Source organism: Bufo bufo, chromosome 2 (assembly GCF_905171765.1).
Source record: "Bufo bufo chromosome 2, aBufBuf1.1, whole genome shotgun sequence".
NCBI classification, from domain to species: domain Eukaryota; kingdom Metazoa; phylum Chordata; class Amphibia; order Anura; family Bufonidae; genus Bufo; species Bufo bufo.
This window is the reverse complement of record NC_053390.1, coordinates 595,219,225-595,241,450: the sequence shown is the minus strand read 5'-3', so window position 1 is coordinate 595,241,450 and position 22,226 is coordinate 595,219,225. Positions and strand designations below refer to the sequence as shown.

The window sequence follows — 22,226 nt, the reverse complement described above, 5'->3', positions numbered from 1 at the left end:
TTTAGATGCCATGATCAAGTGAGATCATGGCACCTGAATGCGCAAAAATCCGGAAGCCCCGTGCGGCGAATCGGGACTTCCGTACATGTCTCTATGAAGAAATTCAGAGCATTAATGCTGCAATTCTTATTTTGGCTACCAGATGGAAGGCCAACATAAGAAATGAGCAAAATGCATTTTTTTAATCCCTTATAGGTCAATATTAAAAATTAAAAATCATCATTTATAAGGTCATTTATGAGCCTTAAAATGATGATAAAAAAATAAAAAAGTAAAAAAATATATAAAAAATAAAAAAATATAAAAGTTTAAATCACCCCCCTTTCCATATAATAATAATAAAAAAAAAAAAACTAAATAACAATAAATATAAACATCCTGGGTATCACCGTGACCGAAAACGCCCATAATATTATAATCTAAAAAAAAGGGGCATAACAGAAAAAAGGGTCAAAATGGCTGATTTGCCATTTTTTCATTGCTTCTCTTAGTTTAAATACATTTTTTCACTATTTACACATAAAAAACCTATACATATGGGGTATCTTTGTAATCGTACTGACCCAGAGAATGAAGGGCATGGGTCAGTTTTGCTGTAAACAAAACACCGTGGGGAACAACGGTGGAGGGATTAGAAAGTACAACTTGGAGGGGGGCGGAGCTTGCGCCAGAGGAAGATGGTTGTGCGTGCCTGAGCTCCGTCTAACTAGCTCTGCTTTATCGAAGCCTACGCTCGCTATACCGACCAGATCATGGTGAAAATCGGCAACCCGAGACAGGGAGATACCCAGCAACACCAGAAACAACCTGTTACCTCGGGGGACATGGACAAATTTATTTAAAAAGCGGCAGCAATACATGTCGCCAAAGAAAGCAAAATGGCGCCCGCGGCTGCCCCTGAAGACGAGTATCAGAACTCAGAGGGAAGAGACAGCGATTCAGAGGAGGTCGGAGGTCGTCAAAACCTTCCAATCTCCAGGAAATACTTGAAGTCAGTCCTTATGAAAGCCCTGGAACCACTAGTAAGTGAAGTTTCCTCCATGCGGCAGGACATTAAACATATTGGAGGCAGAGTAGAGGATTTGGAATCCGCTCACAACGCTGCACTAGATTTCCAGGCGGCTGCTTCTAACAGTTTACAAATGGTCCAAAACCACCTGAACAGTGTCTATGCTGCTTTAGAAGACCAAGAGAATCGGGGCAGGAGGAACAACCTGAGGTTCCGAGGCCTGCCCGAATCTATTATCCCCTCAGAAATCCCAGAGGCTATGATGGCCTTATGTGAGCAGATCCTAGGCCCCGATTATCCTAGCCCAATCATTGAAAGGGCTCACAGGGCCCTTCGCCCAAAACCTAAACCAGCAGAACCGCCCAGAGACATAATCTGCCGGTTTTTAAATTTTCAGGATAAAGAAGCCATATTAGAAGGCGCCAGGAAAAAATCGGAGGTCCTGTTCAGGGATTACCGCATCCATATATACCAGGACCTGGCACCGATCCCCTGAAAAAACGTAAGGTCTTGAAACCCTTAACAGAATGGCTCATCCAAAAGAAAATTACCTACAGATGGACTTTCCCTTTTGGCATCTCCTTCCTATACGATGGGAGAAGGATCACAATCAGAACCCACGATGACCTGGAACAACTGTTTCAGCATCTGGAAATCCACAACATGGAGATAGAAAACTGGGACTTGATCCAAGATGTCGCCTCCTTGCCGGATATTCCCAAGCCGCAGCCTTTTGAACCCAGGAGGACCCCCAAAGCTCAGCGACAAAGGAAAAAGACCAATTCAATTACGCCTAGGCGTCTCTCCACAGACTCCTTCTGATTCAATTCGAATCTATTATGTCTGTTACCTGCTAACCCAGTTATTCTTCCAGGGAAAAGATAAAGAAATGATCCATATCGACCCTCTATAAGTATACTGTCAATATGTGTTAGCTTTAAATGTTTACCTTATCAGCTCCCCTCCATCCTGCTATTCCATTTTTTCCCTTTTCTTACACCCCCTGTCCCCCCCCCCTCCCCCCTTCTCCTTTTTACCCTTCCCCTCTTCCCCTTTCCCTCTCTTCCCCTTCCCTCCCCCCTTTCCCCCTATCTGCTTTCCCCCCATCACTCAGACCAAGCTGCAAGGTGCTTTTGAAGTTAGTTATCCAAAACCTCCATATTAGGCTGACATGGCCTCTCTTCTTCAATCTTAGACCCCTAGTCTCATGAAGCCCCATATTGTACGGTCGGTAGTATCAGAATGGGATGTGCTCCATAGGTTCGCTCCTTATTTCTGATACCTATTCAAGATATCTTTGATAAAGCTCTGCTATCTCAAGGGTATACCCATTTCCCCCCCACTTACTGAGTAATGTATATGCAAATTCATTGCTTATGTCTTTTGTTTTTCTCTTGTTACCTTAGTTACCACGTTTTTATTGTTACAACGTCACCTGAAGACCTCAGATGGATGAATATGGTATGGGCTGCACATCAAAGGTTGGATCTTTCCTTAATATTAGATGCTAATCTCTTCCACATAGAGCTAGGGATTTTCCTCCATAGCACACTCACCGCGGACGCTATACTTCCTCGTATCCCTGATGGATGACCTTAAGATAGCATCCTATAACGTCAGAGGCTTCAACTCGCCATCTAAGAGGTGTCAGATATTTGGTATGCTGAAGAGAGAGGGGGTAAAGGTAGTATTTTTGCAGGAAACACACCTAAAGTTAGGCCATTTCCCTAACCTTTCATACTCATACTTCTCCCAATGGTTCCATAGTGGCTCCAATTCGTCAAACTCCAAAGGGGTTAGCATAGGTCTACAGAAGGGAGTTCAATTTCAGCTCATGGACCAAAAATTAGACCCGGAAGGGAGGTTTATAATGCTGAAAGGGAAAATCCTTCACCAAACTTACACATTTGTTAATGTGTATGTTCCCAATAGGAAACAAATTCCCTGGTTGAAAAATATTTTAGACATAGTGAACAACTTTAGGGAAGGTACTTTAATCTTAGGAGGAGACTTCAATCTGGTACTGAATCCCTTATTGGATTCTTCATCGGGCAAATCAGCACACTCTCAGTCAGCTGTCCGCTCCCTGACTTCGAAGTTATGGAGGGCCCAGCTTATTGATGTTTGGCGCACGTTCCATCCAGACACTAGGGACTACTCCTTTCATTCAACAGTCCATGACTCATATCAACGTCTGGACTACCTCTTTATATCCAAAAACCACTTACAATATTGTAAAGACACTAGTATAGGTAATATCCTCCTTTCCGACCACTCCCCTATATATCTGACCCTTACTTCACCTAAGGAAAACAAATCCCATAGATCTTGGAGGCTAAATGAACAACTGTTGGGTAGTGCTGAATCTAGATCAAAAATTAAAAAAGTCGTAGAAGACTACTTTAGTTTGAACAAACAAATAGACGAACTACATGAGAACATCTCCAGACTTGAACAAACACATAAAGTTTCAATGCTTAAAAGCCATCTAGAAGAACTGAACGGATATAGGCGTTCCCTCAAGGATCTTCTTAACACCCTTTCAGCAAAATACTATCTCAACTCACAACAAAAGATCTTTGCCCACGGGAACAAAGCGTCTAGGTTCGTAATGAACAGGGTCAAAATGAGGAAATCAAACAACTTTGTCCACAAACTAACAACTACATCAGGCTCACACATCTTTGACTCAGAACTAATTGCATCACAATTTAGAAGCTTCTATGAAGCATTATACAATTTGGATACTCCCACTTCCCCTCTTTCCTCACAGGAATTCTTGCCCCCTCTCTCTACATATTTAGAAAAGTTACACCTTCCAACCTTAACTGAGGAGAATAGAACAATGCTGACTTCCCCCTTTACGCCAACAGAACTCTTTGAGGCCATACGTAACTCCCCTAAAGGGAAAAGCCCTGGCCCAGACGGCCTACCTATTTCATATTACTCTACATTTCAGGAAATCCTGGTTCCTCACCTAATTCCGCTTTTCAATCAAACCCTTTCCAACACTCCTCTCTCTAGCGACATGACTAAAGCCCATATTGTTTTAATCCCTAAAGAGGGCAAAGACCCAACACTATGCCCTAGTTATAGACCTATGTCTCTCCTTAACATTGACCTTAAACTGTTGGCCAAATTGCTAGCAAATCGCTTAGCGTCTATCCTTCCCACCCTGATTCATAGAGATCAGACTGGCTTTGTTAGGGGGAGAGAAGGTAAAGATAATACCGCTAGAGTTCTCAACATCCTCTTTCACATACGAAAGAAATCATTACCTTTGGTCCTTCTCAGCACAGATGCTGAGAAGGCATTCGATAGGGTTAAATGGTCCTTTATGAAAGCGGTCCTTTCTATACAAAAATTCCCGACATCCTTCCTATCAGTTATAGATGCCATGTACTCATGTATTCAGTTCATTTATTTGGAATGGGAAGAAAGCCCGTCTCTCATATAAGACCCTAAATAGACCCAAGACATTGGGTGGAATAGCTCTCCCAGATCCAGAACTATACGGGAAGGCTGTCTTACTTGCTAGAACAGTAGACTGGCTGGGAAACCCTCCTCATAAATCTTGAGTTCAGATGGAACAAACCTTAATCAACTCATCTTTTAAAGCTCTTATGTTGGGGCATAAATGCTTTCTTCCCTTTCCACCAGATGTAACTCCTCTGATTAAGGCCACTTTTAACGCCTGGAAATGGTTCCAATCTACCTTCCTCCATATTCCTTTCCCATCGCCACTTCTCCGAGTGGGAGATATCCTACATACCGCACCTAAAGCCTTACAAGATAGCCTACCCACACACCTTAGAGATTCTGATATTTTGCTGAGAGACCTGTACACCGACAATATTCCTCCTTCACTAAATAAATTGAGGGCAATCCTGGCTATTCCTTCTTCTCTTACGCTCAATAATCCAATATACTTCATCAAAACGTACCTATCCCTCCACATTTCTCTAGGGGACCTAATAAGACCTCTAACATGGTTTGAAAGCTTGATAGAAAACTCACAAAATCCCCTAAGAATCATATCACAATTTTACAGCAGACTCAGATCCCACACCTCAAATGTTCTGCCTTCTTTCATGGGCCAATGGGAGAAAGACCTAAAACATATTTTTACAACTAAACAGATTGACATTATCCTACAATCTCCACATAAGTCCTCTAGATGCGTTCGTATTCAAGAGAACGGTTATAAGATTGTGACTAGATGGTACAAGACGCCAGATATCGTCTCTAGATACTCAAGTTCTGGATGTGATAAATGTTGGAGATGTCTAACAAACAGAGGCTCCTTCATACATGTATGGTGGAACTGCCCCAGCCTTTTTGCTTGGTGTGAGAAAATATTTCAATTAGCCAACCATATATGCGGAGCAGATCTAGTTCCTTCCCCAGAAATTGCACTCCTGAGTCTCCTTCCATCTGGTCAGAAGATTTCAAACCGAATACTTTCAAAACACTTGATAGCCGCAGCAAGATTCCTAATTCCGAAACTATGGCTTTCCACAGAACCCCCCTCCATTGACCAATGGTTATCAAAGGTCGACCAAATACACAGGTTCGAAGAAATCTCATCCTGGGAATTGAGAAACTTCCAAAACTTCAAGAAGTTGTGGGGGGACTGGGAAATCTTTAGGAACCCTAACAACACGCCCCAAATTCATCTTCATCCTCAAACATAGGATTTTTAAACCCATTAGAGCTGAAGCTCTAAATTCTTTCTCTCTTTCTATAAGGAAGTTCCTACTCTGTTTAACCACCTCAGCCCCCAGTGCTTAAACACCCTGAAAGACCAGGCCACTTTTTACACTTCTGACCTACACTACTTTCACCGTTTATTGCTCGTCATGCAACTTACCACCCAAATGAATTTTACCTCCTTTTCTTCTCACTAATAGAGCTTTCATTTGGTGGTATTTCATTGCTGCTGACATTTTTACTTTTTTTGTTATTAATCGAAATTTAACGATTTTTCTGCAAAAAAATGAAATTTTTCACTTTCAGTTGTAAAATTTTGCAAAAAAAACGAGATCCATATAGAAATTTTGCTCTAAATTTATTGTTCTACGTGTCTTTGATAAAAAAAAAATGTTTGGGTAAAAGTTATAGCGTTTACAAACTATGGTACAAAAATGTGAATTTCCGCTTTTTGAAGCAGCTCTGACTTTCTGAGCACCTGTCATGTTTCCTGAGGTTCTACAATGCCCAGACAGTACAAATACCCCACAAATGACCCCATTTCGGAAAGTACACACCCTAAGGTATTCGCTGATGGGCATAGTGAGTTCATAGAACTTTTTATTTTTTGTCACAAGTTAGCGGAAAATGATGATTTTTTTTTTTTTTTTCTTACAAAGTCTCATATTCCACTAACTTGTGACAAAAAATAAAAAGTTCTATGAACTCACTATGCCCATCAGCGAATACCTTGGGGTCTCTTCTTTCCAAAATGGGGTCACTTGTGGGGTAGTTATACTGCCCTGGCATTCTAGGGGCCCAAATGTGTGGTAAGGAGTTCGAAATCAAATTCTGTAAAAAATGACGAGTGAAATCCGAAAGGTGCTCTTTGGAATATGGGCCCCTTTGCCCACCTAGGCTGCAAAAAAGTGTCACACATCTGGTATCTCTGTATTCAGGAGAAGTTGAGGAATGTGTTTTGGGGTGTCTTTTTACATATACCCATGCTGGGTGAGATAAATATCTTGGTCAAATGCCAACTTTGTATAAAAAAATGGGAAAAGTTGTCTTTTGCCAAGATATTTCTCTCACCCAGCATGGGTATATGTAAAATGACACCCCAAAACACATTCCCCAACTTCTCCTGAGTACGGAGATACCAGATGTGTGACACTTTTTTGCAGCCTAGGTGGGCAAAGGGGCCCATATTCCAAAGAGCACCTTTCGGATTTCACAGGGCATTTTTTACAGAATTTGATTTCAAACTCCTTACCACACATTTGGGTCCCTAGAATGCCAGGGCAGTATAACTACCCCACAAGTGACCCCATTTTGGAAAGAAGACACCCCAAGGTATTCCGTGAGGGGCATGGCAAGTTCCTAGAATTTTGTATTTTTTGTCACAAGTTAGTGGAAAATGATGATTTTTTTTTTTTTTTTTTTCATACAAAGTCTCATATTCCACTAACTTGTGACAAAAAATAAAAACTTCCATGAACTCACTATGCCCATCAGCGAATACCTTGGGGTATCTTCTTTCCAAAATGGGGTCACTTGTGGGGTAGTTATACTGCCCTGGCATTCTAGGGGCCCAAATGTGTGGTAAGGAGTTTGAAATCAAATTCTGTAAAAAATGACGAGTGAAATCCGAAAGGTGCTCTTTGGAATATGGGCCCCTTTGCCCACCTAGGCTGCAAAAAAGTGTCACACATCTGGTATCTCTGTATTCAGGAGAAGTTGAAGAATGTGTTTTGGGGTGTCTTTTTACATATACCCATGCTGGGTGAGATAAATATCTTGGTCAAATGCCAACTTTGTATAAAAAAATGGGAAAAGTTGTCTTTTGCCAAGATATTTCTCTCACCCAGCATGGGTATATGTAAAATGACACCCCAAAACACATTCCCCAACTTCTCCTGAGTACGGAGATACCAGATGTGTGACACTTTTTTGCAGCCTAGGTGGGCAAAGGGGCCCATATTCCAGGATTTCACAGGTCATTTTTTACAGAATTTGATTTCAAACTCCTTACCACACATTTGGGCCCCTAGAATGCCAGGGCAGTATAACTACCCCACAAGTGACCCCATTTTGGAAAGAAGAGACCCCAAGGTATTTGCTGATGGGCATAGTGAGTTCATGGAAGTTTTTATTTTTTGTCACAAGTTAGTGGAATATGAGACTTTGTATGAAAAAAAAAAAATCAGCATTTTCCACTAACTTGTGACAAAAAATAAAAAATTATAGGAACTCGCCATGCCCCTCACGGAATACCTTGGGGTGTCTTCTTTCCAAAATGGGGTCACTTGTGGGGTAGTTATACTGCCCTGGCATTTTCCAGGGGCCCTAATGTGTGGTAAGTAGGTAAATGACCTGTGAAATCCTAAAGGTGCTCTTTGGAATATGGGCCCCTTTGCCCACCTAGGCTGCAAAAAAGTGTCACACATGTGGTATCGCCGTATTCAGGAGAAGTTGGGGAATGTGTTTTGGGGTGTCATTTTACATATACCCTTGTTGGTTGAGAGAAATATCTTGGCAAAAGACAACTTTTCCCATTTTTTTATACAAAGTTGGCATTTGACCAAGATATTTATCTCACCCAGCATGGGTATATGTAAAATGACACCCCAAAACACATTCCCCAACTTCTCCTGAGTACGGCGATACCAGATGTGTGACACTTTTTTGCAGCCTAGATGCGCAAAGGTGCCCAAATTCCTTTTAGGAGGGCATTTTTAGACATTTGGATACCAGACTTCTTCTCACGCTTTGGGGCCCCTAGAATGCCAGGGCAGTATAAATACCTCACATGTGACCCCATTTTGGAAAGAAGACACCCCAAGGTATTTAATGAGGGGCATGGCGAGTTCATAGAATTTTTTTTTTTTTGGCACAAATTAGCGGAAATTGATATTTTTAATTTTTTTCTCACAAAGTCTCCCGTTCCGCTAACTTGGGACAAAAATTTCAATCTTTCATGGACTCAATATGCCCCTCACGGAATACCTGGGGGTGTCTTCTTTCCGAAATGGGGTCACATGTGGGGTATTTATACTGCCCTGGCATTCTAGGGGCCCTAAAGCGTGAGAAGAAGTCTGGAACATAAATGTCTAAAACATTTTACGCATTTGGATTCCGTGAGGGGTATGGTGAGTTCATGTGAGATTTTATTTTTTGACACAAGTTAGTGGAATATGAGACTTTGTAAGAAAAAAAAAAAATAATTCCGCTAACTTGGGCCAAAAAAATGTCTGAATGGAGCCTTACAGGGGGGTGATCAATGACAGGGGGGGTGATCAATGACAGGGGGGGTGATCAATGACAGGGGGAGTGATCAATGACAGGGGGTTGATCTATGACAGGGGGGTGATCAATGACAGGGGGGTGATCAATGACAGGGGCGTGATCAGGGAGTCTATATGGGGTGATAACCACAGTCATTGATCACGCCCGTGTAAGGCTTCATTCAGACGTCCGTATGCGTTTTGCGGATCCGATCCATCTATCAGTGCATCCGTAAAAATCATGCGGACATCTGAATGGAGCTTTACAGGGGGGTAATCAATGACAGGGGGGGTGATCAATGACAGGGGGGTGATCAGGGAGTCTATATGGGGTGATAACCACAGTCATTGATCATGCCCCTGTAAGGCTTTATTCAGACGTCCGGATGCGTTTTGCGGATCCGATCCATCTATCAGTGGATCCGTAAAAATCATGCGGACATCTGAATGGAGCTTTACAGGGGGGTAATCAATGACAGGGGGGTGATCAGGGAGTCTATATGGGGTGATAACCACAGTCATTGATCATGCCCCTGTAAGGCTTCATTCAGACGTCCGGATGCGTTTTGCGGATCCGATCCATCTATCAGTGCATCCGTAAAAATCATGCGGACATCTGAATGGAGCTTTACAGGGGGGTAATCAATGACAGGGGGGTGATCAGGGAGTCTATATGGGGTGATAACCACAGTCATTGATCATGCCCCTGTAAGGCTTCATTCAGACGTCCGGATGCGTTTTGCGGATCCGATCCATCTATCAGTGCATCCGTAAAAATCATGCGGACATCTGAATGGAGCTTTACAGGGGGGTAATCAATGACAGGGGGGTGATCAGGGAGTCTATATGGGGTGATCACCACAGTCATTGATCACGCCCGTGTAAGGCTTCATTCAGACGTCCGGATGCGTTTTGCGGATCCGATCCATCTATCAGTGGATCCGTAAAAATCATGCGGACGTCTGAATGGAGCTTTACAGGGGGGTAATCAATGACAGGGGGGGTGATCAATGACAGGGGGGTGATCAGGGAGTCTATATGGGGTGATAACCACAGTCATTGATCATGCCCCTGTAAGGCTTCATTCAGACGTCCGGATGCGTTTTGCGGATCCGATCCATCTATCAGTGCATCCGTAAAAATCATGCGGACATCTGAATGGAGCTTTACAGGGGGGTAATCAATGACAGGGGGGTGATCAGGGAGTCTATATGGGGTGATAACCACAGTCATTGATCATGCCCCTGTAAGGCTTCATTCAGACGTCCGGATGCGTTTTGCGGATCCGATCCATCTATCAGTGCATCCGTAAAAATCATGCAGACATCTGAATGGAGCTTTACAGGGGGGTAATCAATGACAGGGGGGTGATCAGGGAGTCTATATGGGGTGATCACCACAGTCATTGATCACGCCCGTGTAAGGCTTCATTCAGACGTCCGGATGCATTTTGCGGATCCGATCCATCTATCAGTGGATCCGTAAAAATCATGCGGACGTCTGAATGGAGCTTTACAGGGGGTTGATCAATGACAGGGGGGTAATCAATGACAGGGGGGTAATCAATGACAGGGGGGTGATCAGGGAGTCTATATGGGGTGATCAGGGGTGATCAGGGGCTAATAAGGGGTTAATAAGTGACGGGGGGGGGGTGTAGTGTAGTGTAGTGGTGCTTGGTGCTACTTTACTGAGCTACCTGTGTCCTCTGGTGGTCGATCCAAACAAAGGGGACCACCAGAGGACCAGGTAGCAGGTATATTAGACGCTGTTATCAAAACAGCTTCTAATATACCTGTTAGGGGTTAAAAAAAACACATCTCCAGCCTGCCAGCGAACGATCGCCGCTGGCAGGCTGGAGATCAACTCTCTTACCTTCCGTTCCTGTGAGCGCGCGCGCCTGTGTGCGCGCGTTCACAGGAAATCTCGCGTCTCGCGAGAGGACGCGCCAGCGCGTCCACCCAGAAGAGCAGGGCCGCCGCAAAGACGCAATCCTGCGTGCGGCGGTCCTGAGGAGGTTAAGGTCCTTCATCCTCACTAATTGCAGCTAATTACCTTCTGAGCCCATACCAACTCATTCATCCATGTATACTATGCTAACTTAATTCAGACAAAAAGATATACTTAACAAAATATGTAAAATTGTAATGATGCTTTTACCTACATATGTCAAGATATACCCTGTGACGTTAATGTTACTATTTTCTGTTATTATTCACTATTACTTTATTGTGAGGCTTGGCCTCCACCTGTACTGTATCTTGGTTTTCAATAAAGGAAATTAAAAAAAAAAAAAAAAAAGAAAGTACAACTTGGAAAAACCAAATAAAAATGATCTGATTTAAAAAAAGAAAGTACAACTTGTCCCGCACAAAATAAGCCCTCATACAGCTATGTGACTGGAAATATAAAAAAGTTATGGCTCATGGAAAATAGGGAAGAAAAATGAAAACACAAAAACAAAAAAAAACTCCGGTAGCCAAAGGGTTAAAGGGAGTCTGTTAACAACTTTAGTCATGTCAAGATGTTAGTACCACATTGTGGATCACACACACAGATAACAATGTTACCTTTTTTGCCACTTCTGTGGTCGTAATGTTCCAAAAACAAAGTTTAAACCATATCCAAATGAGGTTTGCAAGTACCCAGGGGCGACGTTTGCTGCTCAAAGTGCACAGCCCCCTGGCATTACTCGGCAAAATCTCCTCCCCTCTATCGCAATTAGCTTGCCCAGCATCCATGTGACATGTCTATCTTCAGTTTGTGCCTGTGAACACCAATGCCAGCCCGTGTATGCACCGCACTATACCCACTGTGGGCAGCAGCATTGTTCCACCTAATGAGTATGCACCACTTACTGGCCTTTCTATTGCACAAGCAGTCAACACATTTCCAGTAAGCGGCACATGCTCATTAGGTGGAACAATGCTGCTGCCCACAGTGGGTATCATGCAGTGCAAGCTCGGGGCTGGCATTGGTGTTCGTAGGCACATACTGAAGATGGGCACGTCACATGGATACTGGGCAGGCTAACTGCGATAGAGGGGTGGAGTTTTCACTGACTAATGCCGAGGGGAGGGCTTGGGCACTTGGAGCAGAAAACTCCACACCTGGGCACTTGCAAACTCCATTTGAATATGGTTTAAACTTCATTTTTGAAACATTGCAGCCACAGAAGGGGCAAAAAAAGGTACCATGTGTTATCTGTGTGTGTGACCCACAATGTGGCATTAACAGTTTGACATGACAAGTTGGTGTAGACTCCCTTAATCTCAAGAAATGTATCTAGGCCCCTTTTTAATCATTTTAGTGAATTCACCATCACCACCCTTTGGCGGAGAGTTTTTATAATCTCTCTGATCTAATGAAAGAATCATCTTCTGTGTTGGCGCAGACACCTTTTTTTCGCTAGACAGAGGATGCTCCCTTTTCAAAGTCATAGTCCTGGGACAGAACACTTTTGTTTGCATTAAAATTGAAGTTAATAGAGCACAATTTGTCTGGGTATTTCATGTGTATTATGCACAAAAATTCACTTGAAAATAAACTGTGTGAATTTGTTAAAAATATTAGGTAATATTTATTCATCTCAACTGTAAATAATTTGGGATTTTCTTCTCAGTTAGAAGAGTCCCCTTGAAAATAAGTACAGTGATTCAGACTAAAACTGATAATCTACAATCTGCCTGGGGAGCCTGGCAGCTAGTTTACAATTCTCCATCAGCACAACCACAGGAACTATGTCTTACACTAAATTCAGTGGTCCAGCTATTTCATAGAGAGATGCTCTTTGAAAGCACTCTGTCCCTGCAAATTGTGAAAGTCCAAAAGAAGATTTTTTTCTAAACTGAAAAACTAAGTTTATTGGGACATTGGAGGCAATTTTTCATGATTGGATTTTACTCATTTTGGTCTAAAAATCCTTTTTTCAACTGGTCATTATTAAAATATTGAGTAATTTTGTCAAAGAGTTAACAGTTTTTCTAGTGGTTTAAATCGTACATTTTACTTTCACTTTGTGCCGATCATCTAACCCTTATCTCTAATTTACTAAGGGGTCACAAACACTTATTTAAGCCGCATTCTTATCAGTAAGATAAGAACTGAGCTATAATGAGTGTTTATAATGTCAGAGAGCAGAGAAAAGGAGCCCGATTAGCTGGCTGACGGAAAAAAGAGAAAATGAAGATCCCTCTATTGGAGCATCTCAGCCCTGTACAGAAAAAAGGGCTCCATATTTGTAATAAAAATCAATTAAAAAAAATATTTTTTGCTCCAAATTAGTAAAATACAATCATAAAGAATTTGCCCTTAAAGGTGTACATTTGTGTTGCGCGAATCAAAGTTTTCGAAGTGGACTTTGATCTGAACCTTAATATTAAATTCAGATGCCACGATCAGTGATGAACATGGCATGTGAGGGATACAATGATGGGGAGCAACACAACCACCGTTCCCTGTCATTGCACCCACTTCTTACAAATAAATGCGCTTTGTGACAAGGAATGTCATCACAATTTTTTTTTGTAAAATTCAGTTAGGCAGCCAAATCAAATTTTCTAAAAATTTGTTCATCTCTAATGTACATAGCCTTTGAGGCCACATTCACATGACCGCATGTCTGCTGCAGATCAGAATCAGAATCATTCACTTTATTCAGGCCAAAAAAAATGCGGACAGCACACCATGTGCTGTCCAAATCTGTATGTCCGTTTTGAAGCCTGGCAAAAAAAAGTTGAACATGTTCTATTCTTGTCCATTTTCCATCCAAGAATAGGCATTGTTACAATGGGTCAGCAAAAAAAAAATGGACGTTACATGGATGCCATAGGTAATTTTTGCGGATCCACATTTTGCAGATGACAAAATACATATGGCCATTTGAATGCACCCTACGGGTAATTTTGATGAGCAGATAATTGTTAAAATTTTTATGGTAATGATTCATGTTGGATAATAATTGTGTAGTGTGTAGCTACTGCACAACGGTACTGAAAACACTTGTTTATCACTTGAAAAATTGTTTATGTGAAGAAATATATGATTGTTTGTCTTTATTGAATTGTGGTAATGAAAAGGTACATCATGTGATCTTTCAGAGATTAATCATGTTAAACAGTTGTGTTTTATGTTAATCATTGTTGTCTAAAACCAGTGAACGATCCTCGAATAAACAAGTAGGCAATCACAAACAAATTTCTACATGTTAATCTTTACCTGAAATTGCTGATCTGTCATTGGCTTTAAATAGCAAAATGCAATTGTGTCGTTAATCACCTAAAAGATTATCAACTTGTCTATCTGTACTTTTACTGTTCATTGTAAAACTATCATGCTTTATTTACATAAAAAGTAACATGCTTTTACAGAACTCATAGCTTGCTTGCAGTGATATGTCTAAAAATGTGCTACATATGTATTTATAGATTGGTGGCACAGTGGACAGTAACAGGATCAGGTTTTAAATCAGACCAAGAACAACTGCTTGAAGATTTAATGTTCTCTTAAAGGGAATGTGACACAATTTTTTTTCTGCCGGTTAAGACCAGATAGCGACACATATCCTTTTTTTTCTAATCTTTCTAATTCTTTAAAAATATGTTTAACCGAAGCACATGATTAAAACAATAGGTCATTTGCTGCTGACACATTCCCTTTAACTATGTTTGTGTGGATTTTCTTTGGGTTCTCCGGTTTCCTCCCACAATCCAAAAACATAGGTAAAGTGGCTTCTCATTAAAATTGGCCCTATTGATTTTGTGTTAGGGAATCTATCATATGGCTTGATTAACACTGAGGATAGGGATTGATCTAAAATATGAATTTCTCTGCAAAATATATTAGTGTAAAGGTAGTCATGCCTGTGTTTTCAATGGCAAGATAGGAGAAAGCCTCTGTCATTACCTCTAGCTTAGTTCCTGCCAGAACAAAAAAAAAAATCAACTTCTCCAAACCTTCGTTCCCTGAACATCAACTGGAGGAGAGTCAGGAGTTCCCCATATACACTATATGGATATCCGGCCCTGCCAATATAGGTGAATGTGGCTGACTATACTGTATGTGTATGAGGGCCTTTGTATAAACAACAGCATTGAATGATAGGTCTACTAGTAGTATTCCTAAGGAAAATCATTAGTATCACATAATATTAAGAAGACACATTGTTGCAAATCACAAAACAAGCTTTTAAAAACATACACACAGACTTATACACCATATGCATTCATTTAGAAGCACTAAGAGTACCTGCCAGAGAGGATCCTTTTGTTCAGGGAAGAGTTCAAAATATTTCTGGGCAAGCTGTAATGGAGGCAAGGTCTGCAGTTTCAGGTTGGTCCATGTTTGTACAAAATTAGCAAGATTAACAAACGTGTACAAGCCAAGGCGATCATTCCCATAATTTGACAAGTGTGTCATAAAGATGCTGATCTGTAAAAGACAGAGATACGTGTAAGAGAAAACAGACATGAGATGATGGAATAAGTCTTTTGATCAGTAGATGGCAGTAAGATTCCTATAAAGGGAGAGAAAAGATGATAACCTAGCTCTAGCAAACGTGTCTTGATGAGTTCTCTCCCTAAGGTAACAAATAATACCAAACATTCTGGAAGTAAAAGACATTTAAATATTACATCAAACAATGATAACAAATAGCTAAAAAAAATTGTATAATGAAAAGATAAATAGTATTCAGGAATTACTGTTCTCTTTACTTTGCTGTGGATATGAATCTATTGGGAGTCGATACTGCTTAGGACAACCATGCAAAAATCAATTTGAGAAAGCCATTATTTTGAGAGCAGCATTAGGAATCAAGGATAATTATCGCATCATTTCCGAGTGTATCAATAAGTTTGTGGACAGCAACATTTTTGAATGGTTGCCAAAACAATTATATCACAGAAATATATATGTGGAAATATAGACATCTACATATCTACAAAAAAAAAAAAAAAAGTGTCCAAATAGCTGAAATTATTTTAAGGAAATATACCTCACCAGCAGTGTTTACCAGTACTGTAAATATATGGCAATATGGCCATCTTAATGCCACAAACTTCATCTGGAAGTGTTGTAGAAAGATGTCAAATTCTATAGAAATGCATTTTAACACACATTGCTTGTGACTCTGTGAGGCTCCAGGCATCCGGAGTTGCAGTTCATTGCATCTTTCATGTGATCTAACACTGCAGGGTGATAGTGACACTGCATAGTAGTTAATGAAAACTGGTACTGTTACAAGTTAACAGTGTTACCTTTCTATGAACAGATGAATACCAAATTGTATATCTATCTTCAACCTCAACCATAGTCACAAGTGAAAATTATCTTAATTTTTATCCTATAAAATTAAGGGTGTTATCCGCTTAGGATAAATTCTTCCCATATACTGTATGCTACTGGGCATCAGGACCCTATTTATTAACCAAAACAGAGACTCCCTTATCATAGACAATCCTGACAAGCAGAATTACCAAAAGGACATTAACATCATGTTCAAAATATTTATCGACAGTAGGGATGAGTGAATTTATGAAAAGTTTGATTCAGCTGATTCACAGAAGTTTACAAAAAAAGCTGCTTCGTGACGAATTACTTTGTCACAAAGCGCATTTTTTTGTAAGTAGTGGGTGCAATGACAGGGAGCTGTGATAGAGCTGCCCCCAGTCACTGTACCCCTCAGATTTTGCATTCATACATAATCGTGGCATCTGAGTGTAAAAACTGTGTGAAATTAACAAAAAAAACTTACCGCCTCCATTTGCTCACGGCAGGCCGGCCACCGCCATCTTGCTTGAAGAACTGGAGCGAAATGTCTCACGCCGCAAGATTACGTCATCACGTCGGCCAGCGTGGTGACATCATACGTAACCATGCACGGGATTTCAGCCGAGATCTTCAATCAAGATGGCGGCTGGTGGCCCGTCATCAGAAAAATGGAGGAGGTAAGTATGATTTTTTTTACACTATTTCAGGTTAAATCGATTCACTAACACGAAGCACAAAGAATTTCTTCGGCTTTGAGGCGAATCAAATTTATCCTGAAATTCGGATGGAATTCCACTTCATGGGATTCGATTCACTCATCTCTATTTATTTTGAAACAAATTTTATAGAAATCACTTAAATATGACAATAAATATTTTAATGAAGAAAGCAATCAGTCTCGTGCTGTTTTAGCATACAAGGTTGATTCAGCCTATAGAATAAGCTTGAGTTTAAACATATATGAACAAATACAAAGTGAGGAGGAGGAGGGGTGTGAGGGTATGTTTAGGTAAGGTGGGGGCGTGGGTGAATCCCAAGGTGCAGAGAAGCCTTCCTCAAATGTTAAAATATATCCTTCAAGAAGAGAAACCACAGTACTCACTCCATGGGCTCCATATCTTTTTAAATTTGGCTGTTCGTCTGGTCTCCCATCCTGCTATTTTCTCCATCCTATAGACGTCATTACATTTTGCTAACCATATGGCCAGTGGGGGAGAAGTATTTTTCTTCCAATACGTTGCAATGAGAGTTCTAGCTACTGCCAGAAGCTGTGTTAGCAGACTTTTAATATGGGCTGGGCACTTGATTTGGTCAGTTAGACTTAACAGGCATATTTGTGGCGTAGGGTTGATGGTGACCTCGCAGACCTGGGAGAGGACCCGACATATTTCTTCCCAAAAGAGGTGGATAGCTAGGCAGCTACACCAGATATGTAAACAAGAGCCTATGTCTGTCTCAAATCTCCAACACATCTGACTGACTTCTGGGTACATCTTATGTAGATGCACAGGAGTGTACTACCATTGGGTAAGAATCTTGTAATAGTTTTCTTGCAATCTGACACTTGTTGAGATTTTTTGGGTCAAAGTAAGACATCTCTGTATAGCATTTTCTGTGTGTGATATCTGTATGTCATCCTCCCATTTTTTAACATAGTCAAGGGATGCCTGAGAAACCAAAGAAGCATAGAATTTGGTAATTTTCTTAGTAGGTTCTTGTGCGATTCACTCATCTCTAAATAAACATAATAAGTAATTTTAACTATGCCATTATACTGTATATACAGTATATACACTGAACAAAAATATAAACTCAAAACACTTACAGTTTTGCTCCCATTTTGCCTGAGCTGAACTCAAAGATCTGAAACATTTTCTACATACATAAAAGACCTATTCCTCTCAAATATTGTTCACAAATCTGTCTAAATCTGCTAGTGAGCACTTCTCCTTTGCCAAGATAATCCATCCCACCTCACAGGTGTGGCATATCAAGATGCTGATTAGACAGCATAATTATTGCACAGGTGTGCCTTAGACTGCCCACAATAAAAGCCCACTCTGAAATGTGCACAGTTTTGCCTTACAGAAAAGCAGTCAGTATCTGGTGTTGCCACCATTTGACTCATGCAGTGAAACACATCTCCTTCACATAGAGTTGATCAGCTTGTTGATTGTGGCCTGTGGAATGTTGGTCCACTCCTCTTCAATAGCTGTGTGAAGTTGCAGAATATTGGCAGGAACTGGAACACGCTGTCCTATACGGGGGCTCAATGGGTGACCTGTCCGGTGAGTATGCTGGCCATGCAAAAACTGGGATGTTTTCAGCTTCCAGGAATTTTGAACAGATCCTTGCAATATGGGGCCATTCATTATCATGCTGCAACATGAGGTGATGGTCGTGGATGAATGGCACAACAATGGGCCTCAGGATCTCGTCACGGTATCACTGTGCATTCAAAATGCCATCAACAAAATGCACCTGTGTTCATTGTCCATAACATACGCCTGCCCATACCATAACCCCACCGCCACCATGGGCCACTCAATCCACAACGTTAATGTCAGCAAACCTCTCACCCACACGATACCACACACGCTGTCTGCCATCTGTCCTGAACAGTGAAAACCGGGACTCATCCGTGAACAGAACGCCTCTCCAACGTGCCAAATGCCATCGAATGTGAGCATTTGCCCACTCAAGTTGGTTACGACAACGAACTAAAGTCAGGTCCAGACCACGATGAGGTTAATGACAGTTTGTGCAGAAATTCTTTGGTCATGCAAGCCGATTGTTGCTGTAGCTGTCCGGGTGGCTGGTCTCAGACAATCCTGGAGGTGAAAATGCTGGATGTGGAGGTCCTGGGCTGGTGTGGTTACACATAGTCTGGAGTTGTGGGCAGTCTAAGGCACACCTGTGCAATATTCATGCTGTCTAATAAGCTCCTTGATATGCCACACCTGTGAGGTGGAATGGATTATCTCGGCAAAGGAGAAGTGCTCACTAACACAGATTTAGACAGATTTGTGAACAATATTTGAGAGTAATGGGTCTTTTGTATATGTAGAAAATGTTTCAGATCTTTGCAAAATGGGAGCAAAACCGAAAGTGTTGCGCTTATATTTTTGTTCAGTGTATATATATATATATATATATATATATATATATATATATGTATTATAAGCGAACTAACTAACTAACTATCTAATGTAATGATACAGAAAAGCGGAGAGCACAGCAATAACACTGCTGTCTCTCTCAGATTTGCTAAATACTGCATACAAGGGCTGCTGGGGAAATTCTTATATAGTAAGGGGTAGGCAAGTTTCCTATTGGTTGCCAGGGATGTTGCTAGGCTCAGACAAAGACATTGCAGCCTTCTCATTGGCCCACAAGCTAGAAGGGAGGTTACTGATGAAAAAAAAATTCTAGAATATTCGAAATTACGAATATACACTGCTCAAAAAAATAAAGGGAACACTTAAACAACAAAATGTAACTCCAAGTCAATCACACTTCTGTGAAATCAAACTGTCCACTTAGGAAGCAACACTGAGTGACAATCAATTTCACATGCTGTTGTGCAAATGGGATAGACAACAGGTGGAAATTATAGGCAATTAGCAAGACACCCCTAATAAAGGAGTGGTTCTGCAGGTGGTGACCACAGGCCACTTCTCAGTTCCTATGCTTCCTGGCTGATGTTTTGGTCACTTTTGAATGCTGGCGGTGCTTTCACTCTAGTGGTAGCATGAGACAAAGTCTACAACCCACACAAGTGGCTCAGGTAGTGCAGCTTATCCAGGGTGGCACATCAATGCGAGCTGTGGCAAGAAGGTTTGCTGTGTCTGTCAGCGTAGTGTCCAGAGCATGGAGGCGCTACCAGGAGACAGGCCAGTACATCAGGAGACGTGGAGGAGGCCATAGGAGGGCAACAAGCCAGCAGCAGTACCTCTACCTCCGCCTTTGTGCAAGGAGGAACAGGAGGAGCACTGCCAGAGCCCTGCAAAATGACCTCCAGCAGGCCACAAATGTGCATGTGTCTGCTCAAACGGTCAGAAACAGACTCCATGAGGGTGATATGAGGGCCCGACGTCCACAGGTGGGGGTTGTGCTTACAGCCCAACACCGTGCAGGACGTTTGGCATTTGCCAGAGAACACTAAGATTGGCAAATTTGCCACTGGCGCCCTGTGCTCTTCACAGATGAAAGCAGGTTCACACTGAGCACATGTGACAGACGTGACAGAGTTTTGAGACGCCGTGGAGAACGTTCTGCTGCCTGCAACATCCTCCAGCATGACCGGTTTGGCATTGGGTCAGTAATGGTGTGGGGTGGCATTTCTTTTGAGGGCCGCACAGCCCTCCATGTGCTCGCCAGAGGTAGCCTGACTGCCATTAGGTACCGAGATGACCCCTTGTGAGACCATATGCTGGTGCGGTTGGCCCTGGGTCCCTCCTAATGCAAGACAATGCTAGACCTCATGTGGCTGGAGTGTGTCAGCAGTTCCTGCAAGACGAAGGCATTGATGCTATGGACTGGCCCGCCCGTTCCCCAGACCTGAATCCAATTGAGCACATCTGGGACATCATGTCTCGCTCTATCCACCAACGTCACGTTGCACCACAGACTGTCCAGGAGTTGGCAGATGCTTTAGTCCAGGTCTGGGAGGAGATCCCTCAGGAGACCGTCCGCCACCTCATCAGGAGCATGCACAGGCGTTGTAGGGAGGTCATACAGGCACGTGGAGGCCACACACACTACTGAGCCTCATTTTGACTTGTTTTAAGGACATTACATCAAAGTTGGATCAGCCTGTAGTGTGTTTTTCCACTTTAATTTTGAGTGTGACTCCAAATCCAGACCTCCATGGGTTGAAAAATTTGATTTCCATTTTTTTATTTTTGTGTGATTTTGTTGTCAGCACATTCAACTATGTAAAGAACAAAGTATTTCAGAAGAATATTTAATTAATTCAGATCTAGGATGTGTTATTTTTGTGTTTCCTTTTTTTTTTTGAGCAGTGTATATCACTATTATCAAAATATTAGCGAATTCTCAAAGTGCCGATATTCGCGATTAATATTCACTTTTCGAATATTTGCGCCCAACACTAATGGAAACCACATAATACTAAATTTTTTCCTGTAATGTCTAGGATACAGAGAAAATGCATGTCTAGGCAAGGGTTATCCTGGTGAGAACAGGGACTTCGACCTGCTTCATTTTTAAAAAGTGGCATTGGACAAACCATTTAATTGTGAAAAGGGATTTCTGAGATTTTAATACTGATGACCTATCACCTAGATAGGTCATCAATATCTGATCGGTGGTTGTATGACACCCGGGACCCTCAATTATCAGCTGTTTGAGAAGGCAGCAGTGCTTGCTAGACTGAGTGACCACACATTCATCAGTCACATGGCCTAGGGCAGTGATGGCGAACCTATGGCATGGGTGCCAGAGGCGGCATTTAGAGCCCTCTCTGTGGGCACCCGTGCCTTGGAAAAAGTCTATGGCGTACCAATATGCTTTAGACTTTTCCTGCCATTCATCAGCACAGGACGCACTATGAACAGCACAGGCAACGCACTGAATGTAGGCTATTAAGCTATTATAGCTAAATGATAAAGTACATGGATGATATACAGTCATGGCCAAAAGTTTGACACAAATGACACAAATATTAGTTTTCACAAAGTTTGCTGCTAAACTGCTTTTAGATCTTTGTTTCAGTTGTTTCTGCGATGTAGTGAAATATAATTACACGCACTTCATACGTTTCAAAGGCTTTTATTGACAATTACATGACATTTATGCAAAGAGTCAGTATTTGCAGTGTTGGCCCTTCTTTTTCAAGACCTCTGCAATTCGACTGGGCATGCTCTTAATCAACTTCTGGGCCAATTCCTAACTGATGGCAACCCATTCTTTCATAATCACTTCTTGGAGTTTGTCAGAATTAGTGGGTTTTTGTT

The 22,226-nt window shown here is 41.7% G+C and overlaps 1 protein-coding gene across 2 annotated transcripts in view; it reads right to left on the bottom strand.

Moving 5' to 3' along the window:
- LOC120989895 (bifunctional heparan sulfate N-deacetylase/N-sulfotransferase 4-like) overlaps window positions 1–22,226 on the bottom strand; it is a 781,923-nt gene that overhangs the window by 57,867 nt on the left and 701,830 nt on the right. For both annotated transcript variants that reach the window (XR_005776339.1, XM_040418282.1), the window contains exon 7: window positions 15,226–15,408. Coding sequence is in view for 1 of the 2 variants with exons in the window: in XM_040418282.1 (XP_040274216.1) it covers window positions 15,226–15,408 (183 nt within the window). In the remaining variant the exon portion in view is untranslated. The remainder of the gene's footprint in view (window positions 1–15,225; window positions 15,409–22,226) is intronic.